This window comes from Dermacentor variabilis, chromosome 7 (assembly GCF_050947875.1).
Source record: "Dermacentor variabilis isolate Ectoservices chromosome 7, ASM5094787v1, whole genome shotgun sequence".
In the NCBI taxonomy this organism is placed as follows: Eukaryota; Metazoa; Arthropoda; class Arachnida; order Ixodida; family Ixodidae; genus Dermacentor; species Dermacentor variabilis.
The window spans coordinates 158,116,117-158,129,931 of record NC_134574.1 but is presented as its reverse complement, the minus strand read 5'-3'; the positions used below and the strand labels follow the sequence as shown (position 1 = coordinate 158,129,931).

The 13,815-nt window shown below is 47.6% G+C and overlaps 1 protein-coding gene across 1 annotated transcript in view; it reads right to left on the bottom strand.

Annotated features, from left to right (window-relative positions):
* Nucleotides 1-11,957, bottom strand: part of LOC142588917 (uncharacterized) — a 44,296-nt gene extending 32,339 nt beyond the window's left edge. The window contains exon 1 of the mRNA XM_075700728.1: nucleotides 11,926-11,957. Within this exon, the coding sequence (XP_075556843.1) occupies nucleotides 11,926-11,957 (32 nt within the window). The remainder of the gene's footprint in view (nucleotides 1-11,925) is intronic.
* Nucleotides 11,958-13,815: the final 1,858 nt, after the last annotated feature.

Here is a 13,815-nt window from a genome sequence, read left to right as displayed (position 1 = left end):
CAGCTGCCAGGCTTTCTGTCCGAGAAACCTGCACGGGGTTCCTTTGTAGCTTCGTGCTACGATTCGGGGGGTGGGTGCCAATTTTTCCATTTCATGTACTCTCCTATCTTGCGGGCTTCCGCAGAACTGACTTGCCATATTCAGTGCCCCACTGCCTCGAGTTGTCAATTAAATCTCCCTCGCTCTGCGATCAGCCAGCCTCCTGGTTAGCTCAGATGGTAGAGCGACCACCCCGGAAAGGCGGTGATCCCGGGTCCCGGACCAGGACCAATTTTTATTCAACTACGAGGCTTTCCTTTTGAAAAACCAGTATGTCTTGTTTTCTTTTTTTTTTTTTGTAGCTTCGTGCTACAATTTGGGTGTATGGAAATCTTGCCCTTTCAAACAACTTACGTGTTATATGGGTTTCACCCGTGTAAATAAATAAATGTATCTTTGTCCATCTATCTGTCTGTCTGTCTGTCTGTCTGTCTGTCTGTGCGTCTGTCTGTCTGTCTGTCTGTCTGTCTGTCTGTCTGTCTGTCTGTCTGTCTGTCTGTCTGTCTGTCTGTCTGTCTGTCTGTCTGTCTGTCTGTCTGTCTGTCTGTCTGTCTGTCTGTCTGTCTGTCTGTCTGTCTGTCCGTCCGTCCGTCCGTCCGTCCGTCCGTCCGTCCGTCCGTCCGTCCGTCCGTCCGTCCGTCCGTCCGTCCGTCCGTCCGTCCGTCCGTCCGTCGTCTGTCTGTCTGTCTGTCTGTCTGTCTGTCTGTCTGTCTGTCTGTCTGTCTGTCTGTCTGTCTGTCCGTCCGTCCGTCCGTCCATCCGTCTAGGCAACAAAAAAGACATTCCAGTTGAGGCATGTTTGCGAACAGTACAGTGAGCAAATTCCGATGAATTCCGTGGTTTCCACTGAAAGCCAGGTGAGGCCAGAATAAAACTCTGCTCTCAACGCGTCCTTCAGCCCAGGCGCTATACACTTAGGCCTACAAGCGCGGGCAACGTGGCCGCCGGGACGCCGCCGAGACGTCTGAGTGCGCCTTCCTGGGCCGACGTCAAAGCGGGCGACGATCCATCAGCATTAGGGCCGGTCCGTGGCAGCCATTACGAGCACCGGCAACGCCCAGTCCGACGGATAATAGGAACGCGCAGCGCATGCCGACGGAACAAGCGTGTGCCCGCGCGCGTGACAGCCCATTCACGTGGCTCGTCGACGGCCACCTCATCCGGCCCTCCCGGCCTCACGTGGCGCCTCGCACTCCCCCTCCTGATCTCCCGATGCTTTCGATGTGATCGAGCGACAGGCCAGCGTTCGCGTCTTCGAAGAGTGAGATAGCATCAAAAACGACGACAGTGCGGGCTGCCAATATTCCGATGTGTGTCGAGAGGGGAGCATGCTGCGTGGGAATTCTGCTCACAACGAAAGAATGTGTGTGTTTTTGTGTACGTGTGTGTATGTGCATCAGCCGTAAGGTGGTTGATACCTCGCCTTTCGAACGAACGCACAGCAGGCACACAAAACTAACGCACGCAAGAACGAGTGTCTGAATATTTTGCATGAGCCTCGCACGCGTGTATAACACACATAAGGGCAAGTGAGTTATTGAAAGGTTCCTTCAGGCCCACATCAATGCTTCTTCTTCTAGAAATAGATCACACAACCGAAAGAAGAGCACTCCTGTAAATGTGTCGACAGGAACGCAGCAAAATAGACAAGGCAATATTCAGCCGAATGCGGAGCGGCGGTCATATCGGAGCGCCGGAGCTGTTCCTCGTTTAGTACATTCTTTCTATAGTTTGAAAGGCCTCATTAATTGCTGTACTCGTCCCGGCAAGGGGTCCTCCCACCGGACAGAAAAGCCTCTAGTGCTATCGCTCTTACAACGCTCCCCCCTGCCCCGCTTCTGCGACCCCACCCCCCTCAACCTTTCCTTCGTTCGAAAATCTCCAAGTGCTAAGGTCCCGGCGTCCCGCTGAGAACCCCTTACGAAAGCTCCCAACGTCGAGCATATAGGAACCATCTTTTGTTTCATTTACTATGGCTTAAGCATCTGATAATACTGACGCTGCAATTTAGTTTCGTGCGCGTTCACTCTTCCTGCTCCTTCTTCTCCTCTTCCTTTACTTGTACTACCGCATTTGCCGGCCTGTTGTACACGGCCTATTTCTTGAAGAGGCGCGATATATAGCACTATGTGCTGTCTTCAGTGCAGTAGATTGCAAACAAGAACCGTTCGATTCTGCTGCACCCGAACAGGCCTCGGTGCGACTAAACAAAACGCCGCTATCTACCATGGCAAGAGGAAGGTCCGGGCCAACTTAATGGCTGTCACTGTCGCGGCATTATAGACGGACCTCACACAGACGGACTGCACCGCCGGTCCCGAAGGATTGCAGTCTAACGCTGTATCTCAAAACGCCAGTTGTCACGAGGCAAAAATGCGAGGAACTGACACGTGGCGCACGCGCCGGACGTTTCCGAGAACAAATTTGACAGGAAATAAGCATGCGTACGATCGCGGCTTCAGGGTTAGAAAATTGAGCTGCTTTGCCGGAAAACCGAGGTTCCATCACGCATTGCTGTAAAGCATCATAAGCTGTTTTCACCCGCTTCGGAGGTGCGGTGAGCGTACGCCAGCTCGTCACATTACGCATGAATCGCAAGTTTGTAAAGGACACAGGAGATAAAATCGTCACTTTGATAAATGACAGTGTGTAAGGCCGCCGCTCAGCTGTCGAAACATCCAAATCTAAATATGCTATACTTATAGAGTTAGTGAAGCTAAGTTCTGGCTTTTTTTGTTTTTGTGCTCTTGAGTTTTCTTTTTTCCTACCTTCCTTCCTTCCTTCCTTTCTTCCTTCCTTTCTTCTTTTTTTCTGCAGCGAATAACAGAAGATGCTTTGAATTCTCTGACGTTTCAGTGACAACCTGGTACGAAGGAAACAGCGCAGGAAACGAAGACGGGCCGAAAGAATTAACGCACTCCGAACACATACAGTGTTTTTCTTATCCTTGTTGTATTTGCCACATATTGGTTATACACCCGTTGTTCCCCCCTTGCTCGAGGACGGTAGAAATTTCATTTGTGTAATTCACGTACTTTTTTGTATATTTGTGTAAATATTACAACTTTTAGTGTTCTGAATTGCTCCTGTTCGTGTTCGTCGACCCCAATGCTGCCTCGTTTCAGGACCAGGGGTGCAGGCCTTGTCAGGAAACACGTTTTGCTTGTTTTCGTTTGTCTATCCTTGTTGGTAAGGTACATTGTATATGTATACATGCCTGAATAAAGTCACAGGGCTTTCTGTCCTCGTTTTTTTTTTTTTTGCGCTGATTTACCGTTAAAAGCCATGTTTAACAAACTAACCCAGCGTCGAACGATTCTTCAAGCGAAAGGTACGGCCTTCGTTTTCTCCAGCTTGTGCTGAGAAAAAATTAATAAATCTGGAGGTTTCGAGCAATTAGCTATTTTAAACGCGTATCGCATCTATCTTACGCATTCTTTAATTATGAACAGAAGAAAATCGGACGACCAACGACAAACAGTTCTTACAAACTGTTTTGTAGCACACGACCAGTTTTCGTAGTGTCAGTGATAACAAAACATGAAGTCTATATGGCTTTGCAGAGCAACACCTCGCATACGAGGGACGCGACAGCTTCTAAAAGTGGTTAACTTCTTCATCCTCATATATATATATATATATATATATATATATATATATATATATATATATATATATATATATATATATATATCAGTTAAACGGTCGACAAGCGGTGGTGAACTGGCTGCGATAACTAGGGCGGAAGGTATCGTAGTGTCTTTACTTAGTACTGTCTTCTGTCCGTCATTATCTTTCTTTCTTTCTTTCTACGCTCTCTGTCCATCGTCTTGCTCATTGCGCAGCCAGCGATTCTGCGCAGGGAGGATCCTTGCACTTATGCTAACTCGCCTCCCAATGATTACTCTCATTCGCGGAGTGCTGAAAAAAGCGGCGTCGACGTGACGCCAGCAATATCTCTCTCTGCGCTGCGTTACACCATGAATGAACAAGTAAAAACAAAGTGCCCTGCACAAGTGAGCTCGTGTTTTCGCGCTAATAAATCGACGACGCTACCCGCGGCGCGCACGTGAGCGTATACCGACGACGATGCGGAGACCCTCCTCCCTCCGAACCGGGTTCCTCTGCGTGATGCTAACGAAAAGAAAGCAAGAAAACAGAGAAAAGAAAAGTTTATCCAGCTTTCCATCACTTTTGTTTTTTTAATCTTTCGCGGCGCTGAGGGAAGAACGAATACAACCACGCACGCAGTCCATAGCGAGAGAATGCCGATCGCTGCGCCCATTACATTACACACTCGGCAGGTCGCACCTCGGAGTCTATCTACTATACACCACGCGTACAGGGGAGCTTGCTTGACACGGTGGGTAACCGATGCGGGAGGAGGCGACGTGGAGAGAGAAATCGCTCAATTTAATTTCCCATCATTTCGCGTAGAGTTGCCGAGACTTTCTCTTTCGCTTAGGTCGTGGTTATCGACCTGTTCATTCGGCCCGTGTGAAAAGAAAAAAAAGAAAGATCAAGGTAGAAGCGATGTGGGATGAAGAAAAAAGAAATGGGGAGGGGTGGTTGGGGCGCGACGACGGTTTCATTTGAGCCAAAGAGGAAGGCTCGTCGAGTGCAACCCGGACACGTGGTGCGCAAGTTCATCCAGACGCGCGCGCTTAGTGGGTGTGAACGCCATCGCTTTCGTTCGCCTTTCAACGCTTTAATCAAAACTCGAGGTGCGCGCGCCAGCCTTCCTCGCTTAAAAGAGAGTTTCGAGTTTCTAGACACCGAGGCGGAGCCTATATATAGATGGCGCTGTACATCCATTAAGGACGAGGGTCGGGTAGTATATTGGGAGTGGGTGCTTTCGGACGCCTTATGTACAAGGCGTCACCCTATAGACCGGAATCACCACTTATTCGCCTATGATGCACGTTGCTGCTGTGAGACTGGCCGGGTGAGCCAAAAGGAAGAAACAAGAAAATACATACCGGGCCAGAGTTCAGGGATGAAACGCATATAAATAGTATACTGCGCGAGCAGCCAGCTTGGCATCGGCGCTCTTTTCAGGAAAAGGAACGAGTGACTTTATGCTGTCTGGGAAAAAAAAGAAATTGGAAATCGTCGGTTCCGCGGGAGGCTTACGGAACCGCTTTATTAAGGGGACCCGGCGCGCGATTAATAGCAGCCATCGCTTTTATGCGCCACCCGCAACACGTGTGTCGTTGGCGCTGCCGCTCATATACGCCGTGCCACGGCGCGGCGTGTGTCAGCACTTTTCATCGCTAATGCAGATAGAGCAAACTTCCTCGAAGCCGCGAGATGAAAAACTGCGCTTAGCGCGTGAGCATGCAGCTCTGACTTCGGGTATATATACTTCTCCGCAATTCTCATGGCCTTGCTGTTGGAATGCAGAACCGCAGCCACATGCAGCTTATCTCCGACGTATTTTTCGGCGTCGCGCCCACTGACGTAGGAGAGAGGGAGGGAAATTTTAGTGAAAAGAAGGAGAGAAACGTCGGCCTGTTGCATTTGGACGCGGTATGAGCGCTTCCATTTCGCGCAGCGCGATAACGGTGGTGCTATCCTGGCTGAAATGTGTTGTACATAAGCGTCTAAGGCTAGTCCGGGGCTGGACCTAGTTCTCGAAGAACAGTGCCGCCTTATGTCACTACTTGTCCTGGAATATCCTCAGTCCTGTCAAAAAGGATTGTAGTCCTCAGCCATCCCACACGAGGATGATGCTCCCTCGGAGCAGAGTTGTTTGATAAAAGCCAACGATGGACTTTTCTCAGAATTATCACGTTTCCACGTACAACCCGTGGGCAAAAAAAAAAGAGAACTGAATTTCTTCGTAATTGAGAGGCGCACTGTTAAATAATTTGCACCCTTAAAAGTGAATAAAGATTTAAAGGTTTCATATACTCACGCCGTTACATCCCTTTTTGGTGTAAGGGTGTGAGTTAAGGACAGATTTACACCGTTATTCACTTTAGGGCGTAAATTTTGTTACAGTGAATGAGCTGAAATCGATGGGTGCACCGGAAAGTTCGCCATGACAAGTTTGGCACTGCAGTCCTCGATTTCAACTCGCTATATCTTCATAGGCGAAGAGGAAAATCGGCTTTATCGCAGAATTTATGGTCTCTATATGCTTTTGTTCGGGGGAGTAGATAGCATTTTACTTGCGGAGGTGATGGTGGTAAGTCAGCAACATTGCAATGCCGTCGCCCCTTCCATAAAGAAACGACGTCGTCTGTCATGGCGTATAACACAGTGGCCTTCCTTAAAAGAAAATTTGATCCTCCATTCATTTAACTCCTATCTACAATTCCTTTATAGTTAATGACACTACGCTCATTTATTAGAGAATTCCCAAAGTTCTTTTTCAACCTATCTAGCTCTACATAGTTTTTTTTTTATATGCTAGATATAATGCATGCATTTTCATTCTGACTGGTAAATGCTGCGGTTTATTACATTACGTTTATTAATAACTTTTGAAACTGTTTAAACATGCCATTTTTCTGTTCAATTTGTTGATATTTCTATACGTTGATAATTAAGCTTGTCATATAATTGTTTTAATTCGTCAGCAAGGAGTACGCCAGCAATGCGTTCTATCTGGGAGCACCTTCCCGTTTCGCTTGACATGCAATATCACCACAACCTCAACGGACTCTACTCGGAAACACTCTACTGATTGATCTGAAGCTAATTATGCGGGTCAATAGAGCAAGGGCCAATCCGGCACACGAACGAGACTTGGCGGCTGGGTACAGTCATAGTCAGCCCGTTCAAGCAGTGAAGGAGTACGTTTGTTGAGGCTGAGGAGTCCCGTGGGGGATTCGGATCCTGATAGGGAAATGTCCAGATTAACAAAATTGAGTCGCAGTGCGTATGGCCGGCCCTTCCTAATCATGATCGGTAGCTGCTGGTAAACGTTCACAAACTAAGAAATCTAATACTTCCATATTAGTGTACCTTCATTTTAGGTAAAACGCCGGATTATGGTTCTAACTTTGCCGTAATTTTGTTGTTGTAAGGTTGTAAACTGTTGTAATCGTGTTGGAAACTTTTGCAAGCATTCCGCCTGTAAATGGAGGCGACTAATTCAGCTTGCTGTTGGCGTAGTTTTTTCTAATAAAGATAGCAAATACGATGCTTTCTGAACGTTCGACGTACAAAAAATTCACACTTTTCTTTGTCAATTCTTCTCTTTTCCCCCCTCCATGTAGTACTTACATGGGCCTTTATGGTAAATAAATGAAAAAAGAAAGTATTCGAACTATTAGGCTGAGAGGGCTTAAGTACGATAATCAATGGGGTAAATCTCAGAAATTTGTGATTTTCAAATAGCATTGCCTTGCTTAGCAACGTTTAAGATGACTTGCAGATGATTAAGGACTTTAACCGACGAAGTGTAAGAATAGTAAGGTAGAAGATTAATATGCTGAAGACTAATGTAACCTTTAACGGAGTGGCAAGAGCACAGTAATTCATGCTGGGCAATCGATCTGTGCAAGAGTATGTTTATCGAGGTCAACTACTCACAGGGGACCCTGATCAGGAGAAGGAAATTACAGAAAAGTAAAAATTATTCCAATCGCGTATGACAGCTAGGCATTGTCGAGTCATGGTCGGCCGCTTACAACTATTCTTAACACGAAGAGTGTACAATCATTGTGCTCGACCGGTATACTAACATATGGCACAGAAACTTGGCGGTTAATAAAGGAGCTTCAGAAGAGGCTAAGCATTGCACAACGAGCGGAGGAACGAAGAATGTTAGGCGCAACTTTAGGAGAAAGGGAGACAGCCGTGGGGATTGGAAAGCTAACAGGGGTGGTTGCGATATTATAAGTAGAGACCAAAAGGAATAAACTGAGTTTGGCCGGCCATGTCAGTACATTCGTGCCGTAAGTATATAACCGGTGGACCACTATACAGTCACAGAATATGTCCTAGGACAATGTAAACGCAGTCAAGGACGGCCGAAAATTGGGTGTGACGAAATTGGGAAATTTTCTGGTGTATATATACATGAAGTCCGCTGGGGCAAGGCAGGTACATGTTTATTACGATGGTCGCCGGGAGAGCGTTTTTGTTTCTATTGTAGGCATTAAGGAAGGGTTGTTGATGACGACGACGATAACGCATAAAATATGTAAGGAAGGTAGACACAGAAGAAAAGGCAGAACGACTGCCCGCTTTGTAAGCATGCACTGGGTTAAGGGATCAGGGAGATAAATTATAGGAGACAAAACAAAGTACAAGAACACCAGGGAAAGAACAACACTAGAAGTGAAACAGTGCATACTGAAGTGCTAGAGATGTTCGCGAACTCCAGTTCTTTGAAGCGAGCACTCCGTTGCATGAACGTCCACGGTTACAAATATGCTTAAAACTAAACAATTTTTGTAACGTACTCGTAATTAAACATTCAATATTAACAGTCAAGAAAGCTAGGACAGAGCGCAATTGTTGACTGAGGCTTCCTCTGGTGACACAAGAAGGAACCAAGCGAACTACGTAGGAGTGCGTCGCGAACTTGTTAGTTCAGGTGCATGCATGAACTAACCACTAGTCCGCTATAAAGTATTCCCGCTCGAAGCTGAGCTATACGCGGGTATATGGAACACAGGCAACGACAACAGGACTACCGTCGTTCTTTCCTTTCTTCGCGTCTCGGGATATTTTCGATATAACAGTATCGAAATTTAAACATCCGAGTTGAACAAACCACTAAGACAGGCGGACTGCAAGCTCGCACGGGAGCTTAAGCGGAGAAAGATTACCCGGCAGCGCGGGTGGATATACGAAGAACCTTCACGCCACTTTCGACGAAAGACCTTCGAGACATTTCGCCGCACACCAGGTCCGCGGGAGAACTTCCAAAACACGCGCGCGCATACATAATGAGTTAACCCAAAGTGCCCAGCGCACTCTCAAATGGCGGTACTTCGAAGTCGAACGCCGTTCCCATGCTGAGTTAATCCGGAAGGTACCATGCAAAGGAAGTAGCTTTATTCCTATAGCTTCGCCTGGCTTGCATGCGTGTAAGGTCTCAACACATTAGCGCGGATATAATAGATTAAACAATTTATGCGCGCCCGCCCGCGTGCTTGGACCTCCGGCGAGCACGCACCACCGAGGAACACCGCGAAGGCAGGTGCTGTAATTACGCGCTAAAAACCTCGAAGCTCCAATCCCCGCGTCATGATCCATCATCGCACCAGCCTATCTATCCAACTAAAAAAAAAAAAAAATGGCGCGCCAGACACGCCGGTTTGTGGTCGACGAAGGACTGCGTAGCGCGCAACGGAACTTCGACGACTAAACACAACAGAAAACAAAAGCGGGGAAGGGTGGAAGGGGGGGTGTAGAACAGATTATACGTTCCGCACCTCGAAGACCTACAAGCCCGCCAATGCACCTAGCGGGCGGCGGAGCTGAGAATTGGACGCATTTGGTGTCACACAGGGAGCAATAAAGAATACAACCGCAACGGGCTTACAAACCAATGGTTGCGCCTATGGATTTTATCCTCCGTGGAGCGAAATCGCTTGCAGCAGGCATGGTTTGTTCGACAGTTCGAGGACGCGCGCAGCGCCTGGAACGGCGAAGAGCAAATTTCGAAACATTGCGGTCGGGCCATGCAGAATCGATTTGGCCGCGTTTGAGAGACGCTCATTCACGCGTCCTTCGTTCCGGATGAAAGAAACAATTCACGTGTATTACGAGGCACGAATAACCTGATCTTGATCTACCTTCGAGCGTCTATAGACCGGACCAGGAAGAGCATTGATTATGCGTTGATTCGGTTCGCACGAACTTCTCCGGAAGCGTCATTAGGCTCCCTCTGCTCTACGAGTGCTTAAGTTGTGTAAATCACCGTCAAATCGTGCTCAGAACACGAGGCACTGCTACAGCCTTCCGTAAAGGTAACAGAGACCTGCGTTGTTTAGGTCCTTCCAGTTTTGAAATCGTGCAATATTTTGCCTTTCGGCACCAAATATTGAAATTTTCGAATCGCGGATTTGATGTGGTAGACGCTCGGGTACGTTGAAGTGTTTGAATGATCGATTGTTTCAGAATTAATGAGGCGAGCTTGGTGCTCGCTTGTAGCAAGTAGTAGATGACATCCTGAGTTCATGTTCAACACATCGCAAGATCGCAATTGATTACTGCCCACCGACGAACGACCTTACACAGAGCGACTTAACAGAACGCTCACAGGCATGCTATATAGCCATGCACGCTCCGCTTGATCACTGTGAACGGGACTTCGTCTTGCCTTACACCATCTTCGCATACAATTCGTCACGGCGTATTTATACACCGTTTTGCTTCTTGTTCTGTCGCCACCCTGTTTTGTCATGTGATACGTTCTCCTGCCTCCTACAGGTACTCTTATGCAGAATATGGGACCGCAACGCCGTTGCGCCGGGCTCGCGCTGCTCGTTAAATCGCCCATGATGACATGGCTCCGCGCTTAGCAAGCTTCGCGGAAAGCTCGGCAAGACAGCCAACGCAGAAACGTGAGTTACACTACAAGTTCTCTGGACGCCATGCCGCCACTTAATTAAGCTGTTTCAAGAAGCTTTTCTCGCGCTGAACTGGCTCTAAACAGGGTTTCTATAGGGGTCAAGTGAGTGGTGAAGTTAACCCGTTAGACCATGTCTCACCCTCTGCCGCGCCTCCAATCGGTGTAGTCCACTTTTTTTTTTTTTTTTTGGACTCACACGGTATTCCTGCGCTAATTTCTCAGTGTCCTAGCAAGCGTCGTGACCGCGCGTCAGGGGCCGGAGGGCGATGTTACTAGCGACATGATAAAGTAGCTAATCGTTAAGTAACAGCGTTCTGCCTGCGCTAGCCGTTCACCGTACGTCTTTTTTTTTTTTCATGCGTACTTGTTATACTATGTGTAAATAGCCTCGAATGCATTAGCTCTTTACACCCACCGCGGATGGCTTGACGGCTATGGTGCTGCGCTGCTAAGCATGATCGAGGTCTCCAGATCAAATCACGGCCGCCGCGGCTGCATTTCAATGGCGACAAAATGCGAAAACGCCCATGTCCCGTGCATATGGGACACATTAAGGATCCCTAATTAGTGGTCAAGCATAGTGAGGAGTCCCCCCACTACGGCGTGCCTCAAAATCGTGGTATGGGCACGTAAATCCCCAGAATTATATTTTTGTTTCATTTTAGCTTGTATTTATTTACGAACTATACCGTGTGTTAGACGCGGCCACATGCAATCACATGCTGGCTTGCGCGGACATGTTTCTCACGCCGCGTTCTTGTTGGCGACATATTTTTTCGACAACCATGCAGCGTGAGAGCGAAGGGAGTGCTTGGGATTGCTTTGTTTTTGCGGGAGCACATATATAACTGCCGATTGCCTATTCATCTCATTTTTTCGAGTGTTCCCGTGAACTCTCAAATGAAAGCTCGGTGTGTCTTTTCTCGAATCCTCACAACATGGAGCGAAAGTACTCACTCTTGCAGGGAATGCCATAGCATCTCTGTCTCAATACGTGCTAGATCGTTTTCATGTGCACTGTAACAGTTACACCCTTAAAAGTAAGTAAGTAAGGGAGTAAAATTGTCTATAACTCACATTCTTGCACTTCTTTTTTTATGTAAGGGTGTGAGTTATACATCGACTTACACCCTTATACACTTTCACGGGTGTACACTGTTTTACAGTGTGCTACGTACTGCAATGCGCACTGGTGGAGCCCGTTCACTCTGATCGGGCACAAGCGGAGTAAAGCGTCCGCTCGGCGCTGCGTAACTGAAAGCACCACCGCGCACTTGTAGAAAATATCAGATCTCTCGAAAAAATGAAGTTATCAATTCGTGTTTGATTGATATTTCAGAAAGACCCACTTGGGAACATCTTCGACAAGTTTGAGCACCATGGTTTAATAACACTCTGCGTTCCTGGGTGTTATTGTTTCAATGATGCGTCCCCACGGAAATCATCCCATTGATCAGGAACCAGGAGCTGACCTGATAATCTGGGCCCATATTCACGCACAAAAAAGGAAAGGCATTGCTCTACAGCTCTTTGTAAGAACAGAATAGATAGCAACTAATGGTAATGTAACGACACTTACGAAATGAAAACTACTCGAACTCGGCCCCTGGGGGTGAATTAATCACGGAGATTTTATTTTGTAATTGCTGCTTTCCATTGGTCGGCTGCCTTCGCTAATGATAAGCCCAGCGTTTGCATTGGCTGGAATTTGCTCTTACGAACAACTCTATAGTTGCCTATAGCCTATAACTCCTAAGCGTATAACTCCTAATGATATGCCCAGCGTTAGGATTGGCTGGAATTTGCTCTTACGAACAACTCTATAGTTGCCTAAGCCTATAGTCTATAACTCTACAGCAAAAGGCTATTAACCTCTTGTGAATAGTTTTCTCTGAAGTATAGTCGTCGCCTAGGCGAGCCGTGTGCGCACGGAGAATGGCAACAAGGCGGTCTACGGAAACCGAGCCAGGCGATCGAGGCCGCGCGCGTGGTACTTGATAAACAAGCTTCCGCAAACGAAAGGAGCAGCATAATGGGGAGGGAAACACCTCGCGCTGCCTGGGCGAGGCGCTTACTTAATGTCCAAATTAATGAGCCGCGCATAGTTCACGCGCCTCCGCAGCTTACAGAACGAAGAAGGGCAGCCAGAATGCGCCGGGGGCAATCTGGCGACGGCATATATCGCGCGCGGTAGCCCAAACCCATTAACACTCGGGCACACGCACACACAGTACACCGCCGCGGCGAGCCCTAATTCGAGCAGGGGCCGCCGTGCGTTCCGTCTATTTCATCCTTGCAATGTAGCGCGGCTCCGAAGGTGCGGCCGCTTTCCTCCGCGAGGAAATGTAGTCCGACGTCGCAAACGCTATTACCGCAGCGCTTCTCAGTGCGCGAGACGGTATCGGAGACGTCATTTTGGATGACTAATCAGAACTAGCCTGTCAATCTCTTCTCTGTTGTTCTGCGTGTGAAGAAAATGACGAGTTACGTTGCGTCAACATTCCGCTGGGGCACTCCTCCGCGAGTAAATGTAGTTCGCCGCCGTAAACACTATTACAGCGGCGCTCCTGAGCGCTTGAGACACGTGGCTCTCGAGGACCAATCACAACGAGCCTGTCAATTTCTTGCTTGTCAATTTGTCAATTTCTGAGCAGAAGCCTTTGTCAGGCCACATGGCCTTTAGCTTCTGCTTCCTTTCTGTAGTAAAAAGGAGAAATAAACACATTCATTCATTCATTCATTCATTCATTCATTCATTCATTCGTTCTTTGATGTTCTGAGTGGGAAGAAAATGACGAGTAACGTTGCCTCAATGTTCTCCTGGTTGACAAATAGTTCGACGGGCGCCTTTCGAATATGTGGCATAAGTTCAGTGTACCCTCGGTAACAACTTACGAATTAAGTAGAGGCCCCGCCCACAAAACAGCACTGCATCTACCCCTCTGTGTCCTTCCGCGTTCATAAACATAGTTCCTCGAGCACCGATGATACCGAAAAAAGTAAGCTCCCCTCCGCCATGACGTACGGCATGGAAATCAGCGAACGTAATTGACTGGCGCGTCTATACGAATTCTTTGAGCTGAAAAGTGGCGCATTCACTCGTGCATACTTAGGTTGTCATTGCCAAGAGACGTGTTAACAGCCTCCGAGTCCTTGAAAATTTGCAAACCCTGCTTTGTTTGCAAATTTCTTTCCTTGCCTCCTTGTGTTTGTTGACTATAATGTAAGCTGAGTCATGT